The 23,539-nt window shown below is 36.0% G+C and overlaps 2 protein-coding genes across 9 annotated transcripts in view; both read left to right on the top strand.

Moving 5' to 3' along the window:
- Nucleotides 1-6,244, top strand: part of rptor (regulatory associated protein of MTOR, complex 1) — a 339,338-nt gene extending 333,094 nt beyond the window's left edge. For all 5 annotated transcript variants that reach the window (XM_084128075.1, XM_084128073.1, XM_084128074.1 and 2 more), the window contains 2 exons: nt 2,153-2,282; nt 4,122-6,244. In XM_084128075.1, coding sequence (XP_083984201.1) covers nt 2,153-2,282; nt 4,122-4,190 — 199 coding nt within the window. In that variant the 3' untranslated portion in view covers nt 4,191-6,244. The remainder of the gene's footprint in view (nt 1-2,152; nt 2,283-4,121) is intronic.
- A 1,854-nt stretch (nt 6,245-8,098) lies between these two features.
- pecam1b (platelet and endothelial cell adhesion molecule 1b) lies at nt 8,099-23,290 on the top strand. 4 transcript variants are annotated; one of them, XM_084128077.1, is made up of 16 exons: nt 8,099-8,305; nt 8,464-8,481; nt 11,156-11,449; nt 11,524-11,802; nt 11,905-12,168; nt 12,510-12,776; nt 12,882-13,163; nt 13,569-13,847; nt 18,661-18,762; nt 18,853-18,883; nt 19,136-19,212; nt 21,183-21,227; nt 21,377-21,469; nt 21,832-21,885; nt 22,006-22,028; nt 22,945-23,290. In XM_084128077.1, exons 1-16 carry the CDS (start codon nt 8,242-8,244, stop codon nt 22,999-23,001), a joined length of 2,229 nt encoding a protein of 742 aa, XP_083984203.1. In that variant the 5' UTR covers nt 8,099-8,241; the 3' UTR covers nt 23,002-23,290. The 4 variants fall into 4 exon arrangements, 3 of the variants coding, with proteins under 3 accessions (XP_083984203.1, XP_083984204.1, XP_083984205.1); XR_014608181.1 differs by lacking the exon at nt 18,853-18,883 and having other exon boundaries at nt 18,661-18,852; nt 22,945-23,288; XM_084128078.1 differs by lacking the exons at nt 18,853-18,883; nt 19,136-19,212.
- Nucleotides 23,291-23,539: the final 249 nt, after the last annotated feature.

The following is a 23,539-nucleotide window of genomic DNA, read 5'->3' as shown; positions in this document are numbered from 1 at the left end:
TAAAGTCAGTTTATTTAAAGTGCCCTTATTATGGTTTTTCAAATATACCCTTTCATGCAGTGTGTAATATAGCTGTTTGTGAATGTAAACGTTCTGCAAAGTTGTTAAGTCGAAAGTGCACAATAAATAAAGTTGTCTCCCAAAAGAAAGAATCGACTCTGAACCGCTAATACGAGTTGTTTTTTATTTGAATCCTACTGCTTTATGGTCCTACGTCACTAGAAGATACGTTTGCATAATGCCCACCTGTTGTACGTTGTCCATCCGCGAACAACTTTACTAGCCCACAGCACTTCGTTTTACTGACGACTGCTTCTCAAGTCCATGCGGGATTCTTAAAGCGCTTGCTTTAGAAAGATGGGTCGGTACCCACTATATTTTGACTAACTTGCACCTCAATCACAAGCTGTAAGTATGAATAATTATTGATGATATATTTTTACTGGGTGTTCAAAATACTTCGTTTTGTGTTTTATATTGTGTAAGTTTCTGGCTAACCGGCTAAATCACGTTATTACTGTCTTACTGAAATGCTTCTGCTAATCAGCTGTGGGCCACTATTACCTAAAACTGCATCTATTAAAGGTGCTGTACGATATCTGTGAAAATGCTAACTTTAGCCTGATAGCACTAAAAGCGTACATCCCACCCTCCCTACAAATCGCCATCCAAAGCCAAGCCTCCTGAAAGCATGAAGCCAAGAAGACCGAAAACAACGTTACTGCAATACCAATATCATGTGTCATTCACCGGTGAGAAAACTTTATAGTAACACTACAATACCAAACATAAACAAATTCTTAAAAACAGAATTAGATGCAGCAAGTTTTCGGTTTGTTTAGCTAGCAAAATTTCAGTGTGTAATAATATTTCTTGCATGACAGGGTGTCCACGATGAGAGTCTGCTTGGCTCCGATGAAGATATATAGATCGTAGATCCTTTACCAGTCGGTTCAGAAGGAAAGTTAGGTTGTTGCTGTTTGCCTGCCATTCTTGCTCTGTCCGCACAGCATACTTGAACGGGCTGATGACTTATTATGTCTGCGTGAACAGCCTGCGCAGTGGTATGCAAACACACGTTGACTGACAGGGAACACATGCTATAGGACCGTTCGGACCGAACGCAACGATTGAACAAACATTGTATGGTCCTACTCCTTCTATAGACAACATATATTTATAAAAAATACATTTAGACGCTTAACAGAGTGATTGCTATCAGGATATGAGGAGACTTTTTAACCAGCATAACAAAATGTTTCTGCAGAGAATCACCTATGGCACCTTTAATGCAGATTGTCTGTTATTCTTACTACTTTGAGGATAAAGGATGGAGCAAGATTTGTTTTACAAGCATTTATTACATCAGTTATTCACGTTAGCGCTGGGCAAACATATGCACCATTATTGATACAGTTAATATAGTTCCCGCATGTGCACCGCAATAAATTAGAAATATACACATCGGTTTGTTGATGGACATACACTTGTTAATGCTGATGGTGATGAATTACAGTTGAAACATCTCATAATGTACCTCAAACTGAGTAGTGTATCACTGAGAAACGTCTTGCTCGAGTCGTCCTTGCGATGGAGGTTCGGGTTGAATAACTAGTTCTTCCAATGTTTCGTCATCGGACTCACGCTCAAAACAATATTGTAAAATCAACGTCATCATTACTGTCATTACAGTTCAATCGCTGAGCTGTAGGAAGCCTCCGGACAGAGATGACGTTCAGTTATGGTAATTGCCGTGTAGCTTCCGACAGTCGCTGTAGACCAGTATCAACAGACTGGGCCATCTGGCCAATCAGAGAAGAGTAGGCTCTCAGAAATGAGGGATTTAGAGAGACTGATTCATCTATTGAGTTGTTCCAGAATCATTGAAAAATGTGGTGATGTGCAATGTATTTTATGAGAAAATTTAACTGTTTTTTGCATGTAAACCTGTTGTAGGAGACCTCCAAAACAAAATTAGGAGCCTTTAAAATAGCATAATCGGGGCACTTTAAAGAAACAGTTCTCATTGCACTTTTTCTAAATCAGGTTACAGGGCCTGAATAAAATGCAGAGGAATGTCATGTTCATGATATAATTCAGTCCTGAAATGCTTGTAACTCATTTATTCCCTTTTTTATCTTTCTCTCTCTAGTGGCTCTATGAATCAGTTTATAGCTGTGTATAACTCCAGTGGGGATGTGATCAGCAACATTAAATACTATGATGGTTTCATGGGGCAAAGAATTGGAGCCATCAGCTGCCTGGCCTTCCACCCTTATTGGGTAAGACACATTTCTCAATGAAGACCTTGTCCCTTATTTCTATAAGCTGTTATTTCTATAAGCTGCAGTGTTGGGAAAGCTATTTTTAACTGTAAGCTGTCAAGCTTTTAATTACGCTTAAAAAGTAGTTAAACAAAAGTCAAGCTACTTTGGTATAAATTACCCTACGCACCTGACTTATACCTGGGGCATCTCCTAATCGACGTCAGATGAGTTGGATGACGTCTCGCCCTTTATCAAAACTATCACTTGGGAATAAGGTCTTTAGTGTTTCACTAACCTGCTGCGCTGCAGTAACCAGACAGACTCCAGACAATGCCTTTGAATATGCTTTCATCATAGCCAGGAGGACCTCGTATAAATCACAGAGAATCCCACCAGCAAAAGGAAATACAACAGTTTATATAGGATAGGTACATAGCAAAGGTAGCATGACTTTTTACTCATCACATAATTGTTCTCTAATACGATTGGTTCTACATATGTGCAATTTCAGCTACTTCTCCCTTCTTTGGCAAAGTGAATTTAGCTTTTTTGATTACTCAGCTCATTACAAGTCATGGGGTTATTATATTTAGATAGCAGTCTAACCATGGCCATATGCTGCCGTTATTTTAACAATTTTAACTTTGGCTAAAGTTTTGGTACATTTTGTCAAGAGCTCTGTTCAAAAGCATATAAATGTTAATCCTGCAAGAAAAATAAATGTTTGTCATAATTAGTTAAAAAATTCCTTAACACTACTAACAAAAGTAACTAACTATACTAAAGCTACCTGAGGGGGCAATATTTTTAAATGTATCATATAACTTGTTTTGTACTATGAGAGCAGTATAGTACTAAAACAAAAATTATCATGACATTAGCATGATGGCATAAAGCTTCCCTAAATAAACAAACTGAATGAAACTTATTTGAAAACACCCAAATCTATAACTTGAAAACATAGTGATGAATAGCAGCATGTAAATAAATATTTTTCTACAAAAAATAAACTGCTGCTCAGGGATTCAAATGAATCTGTGAATTGATTTTTTGAACCACTTGAATTGTGAATGAATTGGACTTCCAGAGACTACTAAAAAAGGATAATTTAGGATAATTTAACCATCACTACCGATACTGAGGAGCTTAAAGACAAGCCACAGTTGATCCACATCTGTACATCATTTTTTTTTTATACTGACACTTAAATTTAAAGATGCACTGAGGGTTTTTTTCCCCAATGTTTTACCTCTCAAGAAATATATAGTACTTTTGACCAGTGTTCAAAATAATATTCTTGCTCAAGATAAAAAAAAAAAAGCTGTTACGTTTTTATTGCTACATTTTGAACAATGAGCACATAAAGGCAATTTTGAAATATATCAATCATAGCAAATCAAATAATAAACTTAAGAGTATTAATAGAGGAGAATTAAAAGTAAGAAAGAAAATGTACAAATAGGTATAACAGCATCTTGATAAGCAAATAGCACACATGCTGTAGATTATAAATCAGTCAGTCAAATAATACATTTAAGGCTTTATGGAAGATATGGAAGACCAGCCAAATACTACTTATTTTCTACTTATCAGTAATGCCTCCCATTATTATTTATATACAATGGATTCAATGCAAGCTTTTTTTACTTTTCCATTTATTCTCATGATATATTGACAGATGTCAATATAAAATAAGACCACTGTAGTATTGGCCAACAAAACAAAAATAATTTCTATGGTAACACTGTAATAGAAAATAAAAAACTTTACATATATAATTATAATTATAAATATAAATATATTTATATTAATAAATATAAATATAATCCTCCTCCTTTTCTTTGACCTCCTCAGCCTCATCTGGCCGTGGGCAGTAATGACTACTACATGTCCATCTACTCTGCAGAGAAGAGACTCAGATAACATCATGACCTCTCACCTTTGACCCTTGCTGCCCAAACCCAATCACCCCCCCCCCCCCCCCCCCCCGCCCCAGATGTAAATTACTTCCTGTACATATGCAACAACCATGATGAATGTCTAAAGAAGGCTGCTGAACCCACACATGATGACTATATTAGTATCATTATTACTATTATTCTCAAGATAATTCTCATTATGGATTTATTGATTGTACACTTGGCTGTGCAGAGGAGTGTATATTATTAAAATTGCATATAAAGATCTTAAAACTTTATGGTTCGGCCGATGCTGGCCGGGTTTGACTGTCTTGGAACTGTTAACCTCATGCAAAGCCTTAGAGTCTGATAGATCGAACTGAAGACAAAGAGACTATGAAGATGACAAACTTCCAGAAACTAGGTGTTCCAGGCTGACTGTTGAAGGCCTGTTGCTCAGTGGGTTCTCTCTGAAACCACATGCCTCATCATATCTCTGCTGAAGTACAGTTGGATCTGCTCTTCTTCTTGTGTGAAGAAATGGCAAACTGATGCAGCGCTCCTGCTCGCCAGTCACAACCTTCCCTGCACATCCCTGCTTAACATATTCACACACGGTGCCAAACCCCCTCCACATCAAAACACTGTTTTGGACTGTGTGTACACAGATGCTGCATTACACCTCAACAACACACATGACTGATCTTAAAGCACTGGACACGGACAATGGGGACTACCCTTCATTTGCATCCACACTAAGCAAAGGTTCTTAAAAATAAGCTCAAATAATCAGGATGTAGATTTGTAGAGAGAAATGTAAAGATAAGAAGAGAAAGTAAGTTTTTGGAACCTGGGCATTACAATAACATCAAGCTTGCATTCAAGAGTCAAATGTAACAGTTTTGTTATCTCTGTACACACACAGCACCCTATTTGAAAATTATGCCAGAGCTTCAGTTTTAATTTGCTTGTCCTTCATGCTGGAAATGCCACACTACCTACTTTTGCAGCGCCAAACCTTTTGTTCTCTTGGTCATCATCGTCTTCATCATTTACCCCTCCCCATCTTCTGAGCAGACTGCTCTTTCCAGAGGTTCTTCTGGAAACTCATTTGGTCATGAAAATCAAATATGATCTCCATTGTTATTTTTCCTCAATGAAAAATTAGTGCAGTTGACAGAACAGAAAACGGACTATTTCATATTTTTTGCCTATCATGATGTTGCAGTTTGTTTGACCTGATCTGTTTCCACTTTCACTTTCCCTGTCACTCCATGAATGTCTAATCTCTTAGTTAAACATAGAGCAGTTGTTTTCAATCCTGGTGCTGAGGACTCAATGCTCTGCACATTTTATGTCTTCCTTATATATCACACTTGATTCAGATCATCAGCTCATTAGGTGCGAGATCTATGAACTGAATATAAGATTAGAGAGAGACATACAAAATGTGCAGAGCAGTGGGTCACCAGGACCAAGACTGAAAACCACTGGCATAGTGGCACAGCATTATGTGGAATCAAATACAAGTATCATGTCTTTCTCATAGTAGCACTTATATGTACTCATAAAGTCTGATTTTGTCCTGTGCTGCTGATAGCTTTAGTCCCACAACCTTCATCAGTTTGCACAAGAATGTAAATGAAAGTGTTTACTAAAAGCCTATAGGGGTAGTTCACCCAAATACGAAAATGTTATAATTTACTCACCTGCATGTCGTCCAAACCTGCATGACCTTTCTTTTGTGGGACACAAAGGAGATGTCGATCTAAGTGTCCAAACTGCTTTTTTTTTTCTCATTCAATGAAAGTGGATGGGGACCAGTAATTTTAAAATTAAAATTAAAAAGTCACACAGGTTTGTTTAAATGTTTGGGTAAATTATTCTGTATAACATTTGTTTGGGTGAACTATCCCTAAAGTACAGCAGAACAATCAGGTGGAGCTTTTTTAATATTAAGTGTTTGACATTTTTAGAGTACATAATGTGAATAAAAGCTTTAAACAGTGCTAAAGTAAGATTTGTAAGGAACTTTGAGTTGCTGATACATTTAGCCAATCAATAAAACTAGAAGGGTTGAGGATCAGGGTGGAAATGTATTTTTGTAAAAGATCTGATCAAAGTGTTTTGTTTTTTTCCCTTTCACATCCTAGTAAAAATGTCTGTGAGCATATCTGAACTTTTATTGTGAGGTGACTGATGGAAACAGGCCTAGCTCAAATACTGAGAAATACTTACATAGCTCTTAGACATTTTCCTTTGGGGCAATCATGTCCTTATCAAATTACACTTCTTTAGGGAAATTTAATTCATGTCTTCAAATCAAATTATAGATAAATAAATAAAAAAAATAAAAAAAAATTACATTTTGAAGCTTAGCTCCTTGATTAGTTGAATTAACACTAGTCCTGAATCTGTTGTTCTGTTTAGTGAGATGGTGAGATGGTGAAGGTAAAACATCCTTGTGTGTAGTGTCCATCAACTCTAGCACCCTGATTTTCAGACATGTCACTGATGATGCAAAATTATGACTGACAGATATGTTTAATTCTTACCTTCCCAAAATCCATCTCTTGGAATGTGTTTGAATTGATGTTATTCATTTTGTAACTGGTTTATGTAATTTCTGTATTTAAATTTTTCAACATTTAAGGTTTTATTTTTTCATCTTTTAATCTACTCTTCATTTCAATTTTAAAAAAAATTTTTTTTACTTGTATTTCATGGTATGGCTGCCATTCTCTTGCTGTGTTCGCATTAATCCCTGAAGGGAAAGAGAAAGCACATTTGTCCTTCACCTTTCCCCAGGACCCTTAGTCTCTTGTTGGATTCTCTGCCCCTTTTGGACATTTGTTTTCATTGAAAGGATAATTTGGTAATTCTGTGGATTTGTTTATGAATTGTGCCGGTATATTCCCATCAGAATATACCGTTTTTCAGCTCGCTGTGGGGAGTTGGGGATGTACTCTGGCTTCATCAAACTGGAAATTACTGCTCTACTAATCCTGCTTTGGGTTTTAAAATTTTAAAGTAAAAGAATTGAAATGAATTGAAACAATCAGGGGTTTTCCATGGCTGTAGACTGCTTTTTCACCATGGTTTAAATGACAAGAAAGCGTTCGAATAAACCAGTTACATAAATGTACTCTTAATGTTGGCAGTTTTTATTTGTGTTAGTTGACAAATGTCCATACATTTTTTTTTTTTTTTTTTTTTTTAAATCAAGATTTTAGGTTACAGGAGGCACATTTTGATATCTTTCCATTTAACAGGTCAACTTTTTTTCTTTAATTTTTTTTAAATTTGACCTTTTCACAAGATTGCTTTTCAAGTCATTCAGCAAAATGCCTTAATTTATATATAAGTGTGTGTGTGTGTGTGTGTGTGTGTGTGTGTGTGTGTGTTAACCGTTTATATGTTATATTAATTGTTATAACTGTATAACAAAATATACTATATTTACTATAAATACTAGAAAAAACAATTATTGCATTCTTGCAAAACATTTGTTTACTAGAACAAAAGCAATTGTCATTATTTTGATCAGGATCCTTTTATATCTTAAATGTGCCGCTGCTTTGTGTCCACAAAAGTATAACTGTTTGCCCTGTTTGTTCTGATCATTACAGGAAGACTGAAAGCCAGACATGGTTTCATAGTTAAAACAGGAGTAATCATCTAGTAGGTCAGTTTTGTTTTGTGTTGTTTTGTTTTCGTTTTTTATAATTTCCCTGTTTTCGCCTCTCTGGGAGGCTCTGCTGGTTCACAATTGGATATGGAAGTCTCTGTGTTTACCTGAAGAGTACTGACACAGGTTCACTTCCACCTCTTGTCCATTGCACCAGCCTTCTGCCTCATCAGAGAGATGCAAATCTAGCCAGAGTGAACATTCCAGCTCCTAACATCACTTCCTCAGGAAGCAACACTCACTTCCTGTGAAATTAAGAGCACAGAGGCTGTATGAAGTGATAACCCGGCAGAAGTGAAACACTACATACACAGCTCCTCCTTTCAGTCCCAATTCACTTTGTCCCATAACACACATACACACACACACTGGTTAGAAGTGCTCAGCCATGCAGGTGAAGATCCAGCCCTCTCTAAGGATGGGCACCATTCTCCTCCTCTTTCTCCTCACCTGTAAGGACACCTTTTATGTCTAGTCTCTCAGTTCTGCTTTAAATGGATACTGAAGTTGCTTGGATAGGAATTTGTCTTGATTTTTGTCTTGATTTGTTTTTTGTTTTTTGTGTGTGTGTGTGTTTTTTTTAATCTTCTTCAATGACATCTGAAATCAGCAGAAGGAGCCTGTGCAGGTCTGTAAGCTGCTAATTTCTCTGCCTTGTTGTTCATTTTCAGAATGTTATAATCATTATTTAACAGTGGAATGTTAAACTGTGGAAAGTAGTTGTTTTCGGTTTGTTAAATTTAATTGTAAAAAGGATTTTGAATATTTTGACCACATTGATTAATACCAATAAAATCCTTATTATTTGGACTAAGGATTTTTGTTACGCTTTGTGGTACTGTGCTACTGTTTTTGAAAACATGTCCATGTGTATTGTCACATGCCCTGGTTCTAGCGGGAAGTGAGGCATGAGAACGGTCGTGTGATTTGACGCATCGTTCTCTTTCGGCATGATGCTCTTACAGCCAAATATTATAAGCTTGAATCCAAATCACATAATGTCACTATAGTTGATGGAGCTATATATACGGTAGAAGCTTTAGCTCCTTTTAACTATGCTTTGCCAGCTTATGTAGAACAACCATGATCGTTTATTCAGTCCTGCTGTGCAATGCACTTATTAGAAATAGAGATTTTCCTCAAATAAGTTTAAACTTAACTAATTTGTCTAAAGATAACCTTTTGAAATAGCAATTATGTATGTATATTTTTATGGCTTCATGGAGAACAACATGAAATATTGACTTTTAAAATTTCATTCATCACACAAAAGGACCAATAAACTGAACTAGATAAAAAATAACTATTAAAATAGTAAAGAAAAAAAAAAAGAAAAAAAATGGTGACCAAATTAATCACTTACATATTCTTTCCCTTTAAAGAATATCAAATTTAAAACTAAAATCTAGATGTTGAATGTACATGTCCATTTGTGAAGTAGCCAAATATTTAATGTCTCTCTATTATTGAGGACATCAATATAATTATTATACATACAGGTTTGATGGTATTATTATAAAAGGGTGTGATCATAATAAAAAGTTTATTAATATCCATATACAAAATTATTCAACCCCCAAAACTTGTAGAGAATCCTTTACTCTTTATAACCTCAAATATGCATTCCCTGTAAGTGCTTAAAAGCTTTTGTCACCTCTGGAATCTTAGGCCATTATTTGTGTGCAAAAGCTTCCAGCTCACTGATATTCTTTGGTTTCCGTGCTGCCACTCCTTTCTTCAAATCTCACAGATCCCTAAACCAAGCTTTGGTAGATTTGAATGTATACTTGGGATCCTTGTCCTGGAAAGTCTAATGATCCAGTGAAGCTTCAATTTATGAATTAAAGGCATCATAATCTTTGAAAAAAATAGCTTGATACTTCAAAGAATCCATAACGCCGGTCACATGGTCCAGATTTTCACTTCCTACAGCAGCAAAGCATCCCCATAAAAAGACTGACCCACATTCATGTTTGACCCTGCGAATGGTGTTCTTTTAAGCCATGCCTTTTTTGTACCAGACATACTGCTGATCCATGGGTCTCATCACTCCAAACAATCTTCCAAGAACTACACAGTCCTATCCAAATTCCTTTTAGCATGTTCAAGTCAGCCTTGTATGTTCTCTTGTTCAAGAGTGGCTTTCGTCGATGTGTCCAGGCATGAAGTCAATGTTTGTTTAGGGTTCTTTTCATAGTCTGCACTGATTTATTTTATTTTTTTCCTCCATTCAACAGGTCATCTTGCAAGCCTTTGGTAGGAAATTGAGGGTTTTTTTTCTCATCTGCTCTGATCTTGATGCCTTTGATTTTATTTCCCTTGATTAAATTTAGCTTTTTCTTCCATGTGCTGGAAGGTTTGCTGTGGTAATGGTACCATGCGTTTTAAAACGATGCTCTGTCTCTAGGAACTTTTAGTGTCTTGGAAATGTTCTTATAGCCATAGCCTATTGGAAGTAATCAAACAACTTCTCATAGCTTTTGTGAGAGCTCTTTTGTCTTGGCCATATCTGCTACTGAATTTCAGCATATGCATGAGCTATTTATGCATGCATCACAGCTAAAGCTAATTAAGTGTTGTTATAGAGTTCCCAAAAGCTTGATATTGTTTTAACACAATTTTTTACCTTACCATACTAGTGAGGGATTTAAAAACAGCAATATTGGAAAAAGGTTTGAATAAGTATGACATAGCTAATGAAAAACAAAATCCTATAACACAAAAATATAAAATTTTATATTGATATAACTTTTAATATGCCTTTATTAGTATAACTTTTTAGTAAGTTATATTACTTTTTTATTAACTGGATCTTTAGAAAACATTGCATTTGTAACAGTCTCTGTGGGACTGAATAATTAGAATAAAATGGGTGTGGACAGAGGTTTCTAAAATAGTTCTAATCCCCAGAGATGGAACCCTCGAAATATGTTTAACTATTTTCCTTCCTGCCCTAATGTTGAGACCCCCTGGACACCGCTATCAAAAGGGAGATAGATAATAAGACTGTTCTGTCATCCTCCATGTTTGTTTCCCTCATAAGGGTATCAAACACTGTGCTGAATGAACCACAAATATGCTACGAACAGACTCATGAGATGAGTCCAAGGTTTCAATAGGTTATTGAAGGTAATTTGATTAGTCCATTGGTCTTCTACTGCAGTTCTAACTGTAGTAGCCGTTTGAGTAGAATTGATTTATTGCGGTGTAGGATCTACAAGTATCTTGTTAAACAAGTTGTATCTTATTCCTTGAAACCTCCATTCCTATCTGAGTAGTAAAATGGCTTTTTTTCTCCTCAGAGTTCTTCATAAAAAGCATAATACTTATTATCCAGCCCAGGAATGAAGTTCAAAGAAGTACAAATGTGTCACTGATATGCCAGGCAGAAGTCACCCACACCGCAGGGTCTCATCTCAACTATAAATACATATTCTACAAATATGATCAACCGTTAAATACTGACCAGACCAATGCTACGGACTCCCTCTACTCTATACCTGATGCCAGAGTGGACCACTCTGGGAAATACAAATGTGCTATTATCATTGAGGAGAAAAAGAGGGAGAGCCATGTCAAATACCTGACAGTGAAAGGTAGAGTAACACATCAGTTCAATGTCTAGAAGATTCTTGTTCTTGAATCCTAATATCAGCTGATGTGTCTGCAGGTCTTCTGGCACCAGTCCTAACAGTGGATAAACTGAGATTGACAGAAGGAGATGATGTTACTGCTGTCTGTACAGCAGAGGGAGAAACAGGTTTTTTGATGTTTTTCTTTAGAGATGGACCTGAGGAACTCTACCGGAAGTACACCAATAGTCAAAAAGTTGAGAAGAAGCTGACCCTTTATAAGGGAACTGTGAATATGTTTTGCTACTATTCCATTAATCTGGGTAGCACAGTAGAAACATCTAACAACAGTAATGTGATTAGTATTGACATTGAAGGTAGGAAGGTTTTTTTATTTTTTTATGGATTATTAATAGGTTTAATGGATTTGTTCATCCTGGAAGTAAGTTTAAATATGTACACATTCTGTTCCAATTTAGAGCTGGGGATCAAACCCAATATTACAGTCATTCCATCAACATATGTCACAGAAGGAGATAACATAACCTTCAGCTGCAGTGTGAATATGACTCCACAGAGAAATTCAGAACTCATTTTGAGCCATGGGCGCACTACGCTTAGTTCGAACATGATACATGAAGATTATTCTATGCTTGCTAAGGCTAATGACTCTGGAGAATATGAGTGCATTTCAAGCCTCGGTGGTGTTCATAAATCCTCCTCTTTGAACATCACTGTAAAAGGTGAGAAATATTGAATGTTTTCATTATTTCATAATGTATTTCTTGTGAAATTTCACCTAAATAATGTATTAACAGATCATTTTTGATTAGTACATTTGTTTAGAAACATGCAGTGACCATGAGCTGTCAGTATGCAGAAAGGACAAAAATAGCACCATAAAAGAACTATTGGTCAATGCGACAATGCGAAAGTCTTCAGAATAATTTTTTTGTGTGAATCTGCACAATCACATCTTAGATTATGCATTTTAGACCTTGTTTGCATCCACACTTTGCTTCTTGTTTGGTCAAAAACTAAAATATATTCTCTTTTAATAATGACTTGCATATTTTTGCCTCAGAGATTTTCTCTATACCTTTCCTGAACATTCTTCCTGCTAAGGTATTTGAAGGAGAACATTTCGTCATTACATGCCAAATCAGAAGCTTTGCCTCAAGAATTCAAAGGGAAGATATAAAGTATTCAATATTTAGAGACAAAACACTTGTAATAAATGATAACAAATACAATGGCACTGCAGGCAAAGTGACTAATGGGAAATACGTGTGTAAGGCTGAAGCCAATAGGATTATCAAAGAGAGCTCTATGCTGCTGTTAGGAGCAAAAGGTATGGAGTGCCCATCAATTCTGTCTTGAAAACTAACCAAAAAATAAAATAAGATATTGATTAATTATTAATTATTAGTATTAATTAACCATTGTTTCTCTCAAGTGCTTGTTTCAAAGCCTGAGATCACAGTTGATGGTCCTGTTATCGTGGATAAGCCATTTTGGATCCGTTGCCACTCTGAGAATGGAAGTCTGCCAATTATCTACTCTCTGAAGAGAAACAATTTCATTCTGAACTGGACCGAGGTGTCTCACTTTCAAGAGGAGGCTCGTTTCTTAACCTTGATATCAACTCCTTCAGACATTAGTAGTTACTTGTGTGAAGCAGAGAATAATGGTCAAGTCTCAATCAAGATGAGTGAAAGGCTACATGTGACTGTAATAGGTGAGTTCATTGTAAAGATATTTGTTTTAATTTTGAACCCAATTTGACTCTGAAAACTTTCAAAAATCCTTTTTACCCAATAATTAGAGAAATAACTTTATAAATGATGGCCATTGTAATCCTGTAGAAACTTTTTTTTTTTTGTTCTACGTGTGCACATTCAAATGTAACTGACTATAGTTTTGTGTTATTTATATGTGATAGTATTGTTATTTTTTAAATTTTAACAGTTTTTCAGGATTCTATAAGAAAAGGTTTGGTCCAGTGTGTGGTCCCCCTTGTTGGCGCCAGGCCCCTGGTTAAGAACCACTGATTTCATGTTATGTCACTTAGTAAAAGCAATGGCCTAGAATTTTTTGTTTTGTTTTGCAGACATCTTTGAGTTAATTTTTCTCTTGTCTTTAGTTCCAGTAGGGAAGCCCTTACTGACAGTCCTTCCAGTTCCTGAAAACATTGAAGAGGGCAATGATGTTACCCTGATATGTGGCATTCCAAAAGGCTCTCCGCCAATCAGTTTTAGGTTTTATGGCAGCAATCACACAGCAATTCACACCACAACAGTCCAGAGTAATTCATCCTCATTTGTCCTGAGTACAGTGAAAAGAAAAAACAGTGGAAATTACTACTGCGAGGCATTTAACACGGCAGACATGTCAAGCAGGAGTGACATTGTCAAGGTCGAAGGTGAGCGTTATCTTTCTTCAGCATACTGAGTTTCATTTGTTCTTTCTGTTTCAAAATAAAGTCCTAAACATTTGCTTCTTTAGGATTTTCATCAAATCAATAGTCAATTCTATGAAATGACATGAAGACTCAATACATAAATGAATACAATTTTATTAGTTCTTTCCTAAATAATATTATTTGCATATGCAGTTTTTTAAATTAGATTGCATTACAGTGGTTCATTCTTAAAAACATTTAAAAATGTGATTTTTTTTTTTTTTTTTTGCAGAGAGTATAAATCTCAAGTTAAATCTCACCAATTTTTTTTAACAAAATGTTCTGTGTGCAATACCTGTTCCCCTTTAAGAACAAAGTATAGGGGCTTTCGCACCGGAGGTAGAACCATTGACGTGTTCGCACCGCAGGAACTAGGAATGATTTTAGTTCTAGGAACTCCTTTTGGAGGAACTAAATTAACTCCTACTTCAGAGTAGGGTCTAAACCAGCACTATAGGAACTACCGTTAGTGTACGCTGATTGGCCGAATGTACGCGAAACACCAACACCCGCCATTTAAATAAAAAAAAGCTACGTTAACATAGATTATAGCATATTTAATCCAGAAACTAACTCTACGAACATGGAAAACAGTGATAGATGGGCCTCTTAACCTTTATGGTTAAGAGAAAATCCAACGCAACTTTGAGGGGACCAAGCCAAACATGATTATGTATTTCTGCTCTGCTAGCAAGTCAAGTCACATTTATTTATATAGCACTTTTTACAATACAGATTGTTTCAAAGCAGCTTTACAGAGATAACAGGAAAGTAATGCACAAAAGTTTGTTTCCAGAAGAAAATAGCGTCACAGTCCAGCTTAAGTTCAGTGATGTTTAATTTTTGTTCAAAAAAAAAAAAAATTATTCATTTAGTTCATTTATTATATACTAGTGCAAAATGCCCGTGCAAAATAAGTTTTTAAGTGTGTTTTTAGTAATTATTGGTTTGGTGTGTTTGAGTGCACATTGTTACAATTGCACAGCAAAAGTTCAGTGACATTTTTATTTGTGTATGGTAGAAAGCAGTGAACTCTGAGAAAATGCTATGCTTGAGCAAACAGTTTGTGCATAGGCAACTACAAATGATGCCCGTGAAAGAGACTGTGAACGCATTGAAAAGGATATGTTTAGTTGGTGAATAGCATTTACACAGTAGCGATAAAGTTAAGCACACCAGAATGATATATAATATTCAGAAGTAAACAGCATAGCTGACATATAGATTCAGTTTACATCCACAAATGAATAAGCGCGTTGATTCAGGGAGCAGTGCAAAGTGCCCGTGCAAAATCAGTTTTTGTGAGCTGATTGCCGTCAGAAAAGTTCAGGAGATATTTCTTATATGATAATATGATAAAAAATAACTTTTATATTGATTCAATGGATTAATTGCATTTTGAAAAAAAAAAAAAGTGTTATGAATTTATTGCATTTTTGGGAAAAAATTATCCGTTTTTATAATAATCAAAATCTGGATTTGAATTTTTTATGTTATTATAACCTAAAGATGCTATGTGAAAGTTTGAAACAGAAAATAGTGGTTTTCATCTTGCCACTTTCTTGGTAAAGAAAACACATTTTTACTCAAATTAATCAAAACTAGTGCAAAATGCCCGTGCAAAATCAGTTTTTGTGTGTGTTTTTAGTAATTGTTGGTTTGGTGCCCGTGAAAGAGACTGTGAACGCATCAGTGTTGGGAGTAACGCGTTACAAAAGTAATTAATTACTGTAATGCATTGCTTTTTGCTGTAACGCGGTAATGTAAGGCATTACAGGGGGAAAAAATGTAATATTTTACTCGGTACAAATGTCAGTAACGCGCGTTACAAGCATTGTTAGTTAACCTGGAATAAAGTGGTAGTTTTTTTCCCCTTCATACAAATTCGCCAAAATCACCGCGAGATCAGCAGAGGAGAAACGTCCGCGCAAAATGTTTCACTCCCTGTACGTTAATCAGACAGAGCAGAGATGAGTGAGCCTGCAGCGGATAGTACATTCTCAACAGCGAGAGAGGGAGTTTCCTGCTTACCAGTCGCAGTGGTCCAGCGCCGTTTCCATGGCAACTCTGCGCCGCGGCCGCTCCAGTGTTTGAAAGCGACATGAATGTTCAAAGTTCACGCGCACGGCCATTGATTAAACCACGTCAAAATCATGCAGCATTTACAAACATCTAGAATTAGAACATTACTTAAATAAAAATCTCATTAATATTACATTATACATTTAAAACTGATTTTGGAGATCTATGACTCGTTCAGACAAATGGCCTATGCCCACACTACTGCAGTCACTCACAATAATAATTAAAATAAAATAAAAATATTTGGCTTAGTTATTATTCATTAGTTATTTTTATTTTTGCTAAAGTTTAAGCCTAAAGTTTACCCCGGGCTTAAAGTAAAAAGATTTCTGTACCATGCGTCCATGCAAAGTACCATGGTAATATTTGAGGTACCATGGTTATATCTGAGGTAGTATGTACCATGATAATATGTACGGCAGAATGTACCATGGTTATATCTGAGGTACTAGGGCATGTACCATGGTAAATCTGAGGTACCATACTATGTACCATAGTAACATACTGTACAGTATAGTACTTCAGATATTATCATGGTACCATGATAATATCTGAAGTACTATAAAGTATGTACCATGGTTATATCTGAGGTACTATGGTATGTACCATGGTAGGTACCATGGTAAATCTGAGGTACCATACTATGTACCATAGTAACATCTACAGTACCATGCAAGGTACCATGGTACCATGATAATATCTGAAGTACTATATAGTACCATGGTTATATGTAAGGTACCATGGTACTACCATAGTACTACTATGGTATACCATGGTACTACTATGGTATACCATGGTATGTACTATAGTACATCATGGTAAAATTTCTTATGGGTCCAAGCTCAGTCGGATACCACATCACCTTCTACTGAATGTGTAATGAGCTAATTGAGCATCATAAGCTACATTTAGATTGCCAAATCCATATTTGCAGTTATTTTGGTGAGAGTAACTTAAAAGTAATGCAATAGTAGTGTAATGCCTTACATTTTAAATACAGTAATATTGTAATGTAACGAATTACTTTGAAATGACAGTAACAAGTAATAAATAACGCATTACAGTTTCGAAGTAACTTGCCCAACACTGGAACGCATTGAATTCAGGGAGCAGGCTAGGTTACTACAATTGATGGCCGTGAATAAAATATAATATTCAGAAGTAAACAGTGTAGCTGACAGGTTACTACAAATGATGGCCGTGAATAAAATATAATATTCAGAAGTAAACAGTATAGCTGACAGGTTACTACAAATGATGGCCGTGAATAAAATATAATATTCAGAAGTAAACAGTGTAGCTGACAGAGTGTTTATGTCAGAATGTTTATTTTTAAACCACAACCTTCTAAGTGCTTCTTTTACCAATATATTTAAGAAAACGCTATGCTTGAGCAAACAGCTTGTGAATAGGCAACTACAAATGATGCCCGTGAAAGAGACTGTGATCGCATTGAATAGGATATGTTTAGTTGGTGAATAGCATAGGCTAAGTGCCCGTGCAAAGTGTTTATGTCAGAATGTTTATTTTTAAACCACAAAATTCTTGGGGCTTCTTTGACCAATACAACCCTCTAATGTCAGAGTGTTTATTTTTAAACCACAACCTTTTAAAAATGATATATTTAACGATATCTTTAGCATTTCTCATCCAAACAACGTCAAACTTGGCACTGCACTTACTCTTGCCCGTAGCGAGACACCTGCCAAGTTTGAAATCCATCGGATTTCAACCACAACCTTCTAAGTTCTAGTGCAAAATGCTCGTGCAAAATCAGTTTTTGAGTGTGTTTTTAGTAATTGTTGGTTTGGTGTGTTTGAGTGCTCATTGTTACAATTACACAGCAAAAGTTCAGTGACATTTTTATTTGTGCATGGTAGAAAGCACACAGTGAACTCCAAGAAAACGCTATGCTTGAGGAAACAGTTTGTGAATAGGCTACTACAAATGATTTAATGTCCCCAACTAAGCAAGCCAAGCCAATGGCAACAAAGGTGGAAAAATCTGACAGTGTCAAGGAACCAAAACTCCATCAGGTGGCAGAATGGAGAAAAAAACCTTGGGAGAACCCATGCTCAGTTGGGGGCCAGTTCTCCTCTGGCTAATGAACGAACAGTGTATGATTATGATTCAGGCAGCATTATAGGTCAGAAGTCAGATTGGTTTGGTACAATCAGAATATTATCCAGTTCCATCTGCTAATGCCTTTTCATATACTGTTTTTCAATGTATAACAGTTCTATCTAATAACGTATTAGACAGGACTGTTAGACAGATCGTAAACTAATGAACACAGAGAATGCGAGCACTATGTGCTCAGGCTCTGGCTGGCGTTCTCAGCGCCGTCAAAATAAAAGTGGGGGGGTTTGTGAAGAACAGACTGACATTAAAAATCATTATTCAATAAAAATATTGCTTGACAGCCATGGACAACTTTAAATTTTATTGTATGAAAAAAAAAAATGCATCTTGGACATTTTGCTACTAAAAACCCCTTCTGCGTTCCACGGAAGAAAGTCATACAGGTTTACGAAAGACATGTAGATGGTGACACATTTTTAACTTATGGACGATCTGTTCCTTCAAAGTCACCAAATATTTCTTTAAAATCTTAAAGGTAATAAAGAAAGTCCACATTATTTGCTGACTAGTTGTTTTCTGATATGTCTCTTTATACCTGTCCTCCCTGTAGTGAGCCTGGCAATGTGGAAAAAGGCTTTGATTGCTGTGTTCTGCATGCTGTTAGTGGCGCTGCTGGTCCTTTTCATCGTGATGCGCTACAAGGCCAAGCGAGGTAGAGAGACCTACAGCCCCCCTGCATTACAAGCTACGCACGTCTGATCTGTGAACAAAACTCCCTTTTGAACTTTTCTCTCTGTCACAGGTAAAAGACAGATGGCTGCCAAACTTTCAGTGTGAGTTGACTGGCTTATGTATAAGTTGGTCTTGAGTTAACGGCATTAGAGGGACAAGATTAGGGGTTTTTGTTTTATTAGATAGTTGTTACACCATAGTTACTGACCATGCCTGTACAAGTAATTTGGTCCCAAACAGACAAATCTGTTTTAAAAGGAATCCCAGTTTATTTTATCCATAGACAACCAAGAAAGTTAGATAGCGGCGAATATTTAATGAATACTTTTGATTTTTCTCTCACCAATCCTCAGAAAGCCTGCAAGTCCTAAATCAGATGACTCTCTAACCCTGAGTCTCACCCATGACCCCCATTATAATGCCCACACAGGTAGTCTCTTTATATTTTTTTATTTGTTTCTCAGTCATCATCATCCACTCCATTTATTCTTTCACTCTTTTTCACTATTAGTCTATGTTGTGGTCATTCACCTTTTCAGACCAAAACTCTTACAACACTGACAAATCTTTCCTTGAAATATAGTACTTTATATTGACTCCTTTTAGACACCAAACTGTGGGTCATTTGGATGGAAGTTCTTTCAATAGTTTTGGGGCATGCCAAATTGTTTCCAAAAGGGTTTTTTCTTTCACCGATGCCATAGAAGAACACTTTTTTTAGTTCTCCAAAGAAACTTTCAGTGAACAGTTCTTTAAATAACCCATTTTCTTACTGTAAAGAACATTTTAAAATCTAAAGAACCTTTTTCCCACTATAAAGTCATTTTTAACCTTTTGTAATGGAAAGGTTCCATGGAAGTTAATGGTTCTTCATGGAACCAAAGAACTTTTATTTTTATGAGTGTGGGTCTCATCTCAAGTCATTGGTGGAAAACTGACGCTACTGTGTGGAACAGATTTAAGTTGACTCTTTGTTAAACTGTCCACACACTTACAGAGTGCCCTCCCCCCTTACTTCCTGTTAAAGAGCAACTTCATTGTTTCAGAGCAGATGCTGTTCGGTGAAACACACACATCCTTTTCATGAGTCAAGAGGACAGACCAGGAGTATTCAGGCTTTGCTATCTGTCTACATAACTTATGTGTGTTAATCTATGACCATTACATTTAGTTGCCAGTTTCCACTAAATGTTACTGCACTAAGACACTGTGTGCGCTGGCAAACTCACTTTCTAATTCCACATGCAGATCTACCCTTTGACGACTTGACAGACAAGGTGACCTATGGGACATGAGATCTCCACAATTCATGGAAACAGTTTTGAAATCCAAGAGACCATCTAGACAATATCTAAATGTTCAATTTGTCATCAAATTGTGTCACTTTTTGATGCTGGCTACTAAAGTATTACAGTCAACTGCCCCATCTTCTCCTTACAACAGGAGAAAAATATTTAACTCACCTTTATTATATCAGTTTGGCTCATCATTCATCTTAACAGAATCTGTATAATCTGTTCACCGTGTCCTTTTTCTCTGATTTAACTGCTTTGCTTATGTGTGTATGTTTTTGCTTCCATCATCATATGTTTGTTAATAGATGTTGTTTGTTTCATTTTACACTAAAAGTGTCTGTGTTAATGCATTATTTACTTTATATGATTGTGTGTATGTGTTTAGTTGGTACATACATTCAGATTTGGTAGGCACTTTAAATCTAATAAAATACTTTATTTGGAATTTCCTCATTTTGAATTTCTTCCCTCTTATTGAAAGATTGTCAATGTCTGACTTTCTCCAGTCTGTCTTTTTTAATATATTTGAATGATATATAAACTAGGGATCATTTAATATTTCTGAATTTTGATCTTTGCTAGAGTTATGTTTTAAGATCCACCTCCTTTGGTTTAAATCACATTTTGAATGGCAACTTTGTATAGGCATTTATTTTATGTACAATTTCCTGCTTTTGTATTTGTCTGGTTTATTGTACAGTCACTTGTGTCCAGACCAAACAGTTTAGTTCAGATGCAATGTCTCTAAAAGCAGGGAAATGTCACTGACTAATCCTAAAACGTGTTTAACATGCTGAAAAGTGAGCTTATAGATTTGGTGAGAAATCAGGGCAAGTCTAAATTTGAACTATGTTAAAGTTGCGTGTGTGTGTGTGTGTGTGTGTGTGTGTGTGTGTGTGTGTGTGTGTGTGTGTCCGTGTATGTGTGCATGCGTTCGTTCAGTCGTTCCTAACACCTCAGATGACTCAATTATCTAACATCTGAAAATAACATATTTTGGTTAAGTTTGGGATAAGAATGAATGTACTTCAACTAATTTTATTTCAGCTGAGACCGGTGGCATGTAACTGACCTTGGCTGATGCACTCTTTTTGCTGTGTTTCAGTGGAGGTGAAAAACAAAGAGAGTGTTTGGAGTGAAAGACCTCCAGGTACATCACCACTCAAGTAATAATCTGAATGCCGGCACTGTCCAAACTACTGGCATTTTTCTTGCAGCATATAATGTACCTGAATTCTCAATCTCTCAACTACTTAATTTTGTTCACTTTTATTCTTGTTGTTAATTGTTTTCTACCAGATGAAGCTGATCAGGACAGCCTACAGTCACCAAATGAAGGTGACGTAGAGTACACAGAGGTTGTTCATCCTCAACCTGTAGATCCTACACAAAGTAAGTTCAACCTTTTAAAATCATATCCATCTCTTTTTTTCTCCTCTCGCTCCTCTTGCCTTTAAAGAGGAAGATTATGATTTCTGATTAGAGAAAAGCCACTTCCTGGGTAGGGTCTAACCATCCAAATTATCAAGGGCCTTGGATTTAATTACTGAGACATCTTATAAACAGGAAAGGCCAGACTAATTAGGTTCCTACTAACTCCAATAGCCACTTACTTATCCAGAATTACAGTTACAGTTAGCATTTGACTCTTTACACAAAACATTTCTTAAAAATATATATTAAAAGAAAAAATTGATTTTTTTTTTAAAGCAATTAAAATGCATCTTAAACCCTCATATTATTTTGTTCTTTAGTTCCTCTGAGAAAAGGCACAGAGACTGTATACAGTGAGCTTCAGACCTCTCAAGGTACAACCAGCTAAGAGGGCACATATACACACAAATTACACAAAAAATTATGTACTGCAAACAGTGGGTTGTGTTGAAATGGCTCTCTTTTTCTAATCATATTTCTGATCGTTTATACAGGGGCTCCTGAGAATATTAACCAAGTAAGTTCCCTTCTTTCAATCCACATGACCTTCTAAGCCATTGTTTGCTAATTTTTTCCATCCTGCGGTCTGATCTTTAAAAAAAAAAATCAGGAAGTCTCCTGTGTCTCAGTGTATTCAAACTTCAAACAGATAAGAAAGTATAATGTTAAAAATGTTTATTGGTTGACAAACAGTGAACAGTGCTTTCTGTTGTTTTCAAATGACTCAAAATCAAATATTACTTCAACAAGTGTGCATCTTGTTTATTTACAAACCAACAACATTTATGGTCAAAGGGCAATCCGCCAATTCCTAAAACATTAATTTTATAAGTAATATCTTACATGCAGTAGCATGACACATCCCTGCACCTGACCACTAAATGTGATCTTGGTTTTCTTCAGAATCCTAATGTCATGTGGGAGGATGTAACATACTCACATAGAGGACTGAATGTGTGTGTTTTGTAAAATCTGTCTACAGTAAGTGAAGAGGGAAGCACCAGTCAGACTTTCCAGATAGGAACAAATAGCAGGGCTGTGGTTTCCTCTTGAACAGAGGGCCAGAATTTACAGAGCGGTCACACACACAGTGACCTCATAAACTCTGTGAAAGGCAAGAGTAAAGGAAGACAAAGTACATCTAAACTGTTAGTTAAACTGGCATCAACCAAAATGTCCTTGTTTTTATTATTATTATTATTATTATTATTAAATTCCACACTAATGATTAATCTTTTTCACCTCTTCTTATGTGTGCATCTCTGGTAGACTATGGATTACCAGCAGAGTTAAGCATGTAAAGGGTGACAAGTGAGAAATGTATCTTTTTGAGGATGTTACTAACATGAACAAATGTCAATTTCCATTTAATCTGATTTCTGAAAGTGATGACATACATCTCATCAATCAATTTCATGCTTGTGTTTTTGTAGCAAAGCCTGTTAGAATATGCTGAACTCAACCATGATCTTCCTGAACCTGTGGACTAGCTCAAGCATCCCGCACATCACTCTGGAATACTGTTGCCTGTGTTCCATCAATATCTTCTATCCTTCATCCATATTCTCCTAAAAAACACTAATTTAATCATGTATCTTCCTTTCATCTAATGTGTTTGATTGTTTGTCCTGTTTTTTTTTACAATGCTGTACTGTGTGTATATCGGTACTAAAACCATCCTTTTCACAAGGTTGTTTTGAGTTATCACATTTTTAATAAAATAAATGTATTTGTTTGAATTTCTCTGTGTAATAAATATCTTTTACTTTAATACCTCAGTAAATTGTCTCTATTAAGTTGGATGATGTGACTCAAACTGCTCCAGCAGTTAGTTTGTAATCGCCTCACATGAGAGATGTAGATAAAGTCATGCTTTCATCCCTGGGCAAAATGCTTTTATCAGTTGACATAAATAATGTCACTTTTAGCTTGTGCTAAAGGAAACCAAAACAAAGAATTTCCTTTCAGGTTTTCCACTGGGAAAAGATGATAATTGCTAGTGAATTCCAGTTACACCCACATCACTTA

This window comes from Abramis brama (assembly GCF_963993115.1).
Source record: "Abramis brama genome assembly, chromosome: 11".
Classification (NCBI taxonomy): Eukaryota; Metazoa; Chordata; class Actinopteri; order Cypriniformes; family Leuciscidae; genus Abramis; species Abramis brama.
Note: the sequence above shows the minus strand (reverse complement) of the source record. Positions and strands in the feature narration are given on the sequence as shown.

Bases quoted from the DNA above. Each gene is read 5' to 3' on its own strand.
- pecam1b (XM_084128077.1), top strand. From the start codon at position 8,242: ATGCAGGTGAAGATCCAGCCCTCTCTAAGGATGGGCACCATTCTCCTC. The intron at 11,450-11,523 runs GTAGAGTAACAC...ATGTGTCTGCAG, and splicing joins CAAATACCTGACAGTGAAAG to GTCTTCTGGCACCAGTCCTA. The intron at 19,213-21,182 runs GTAGTCTCTTTA...GCTGTGTTTCAG, and splicing joins CCATTATAATGCCCACACAG to TGGAGGTGAAAAACAAAGAG.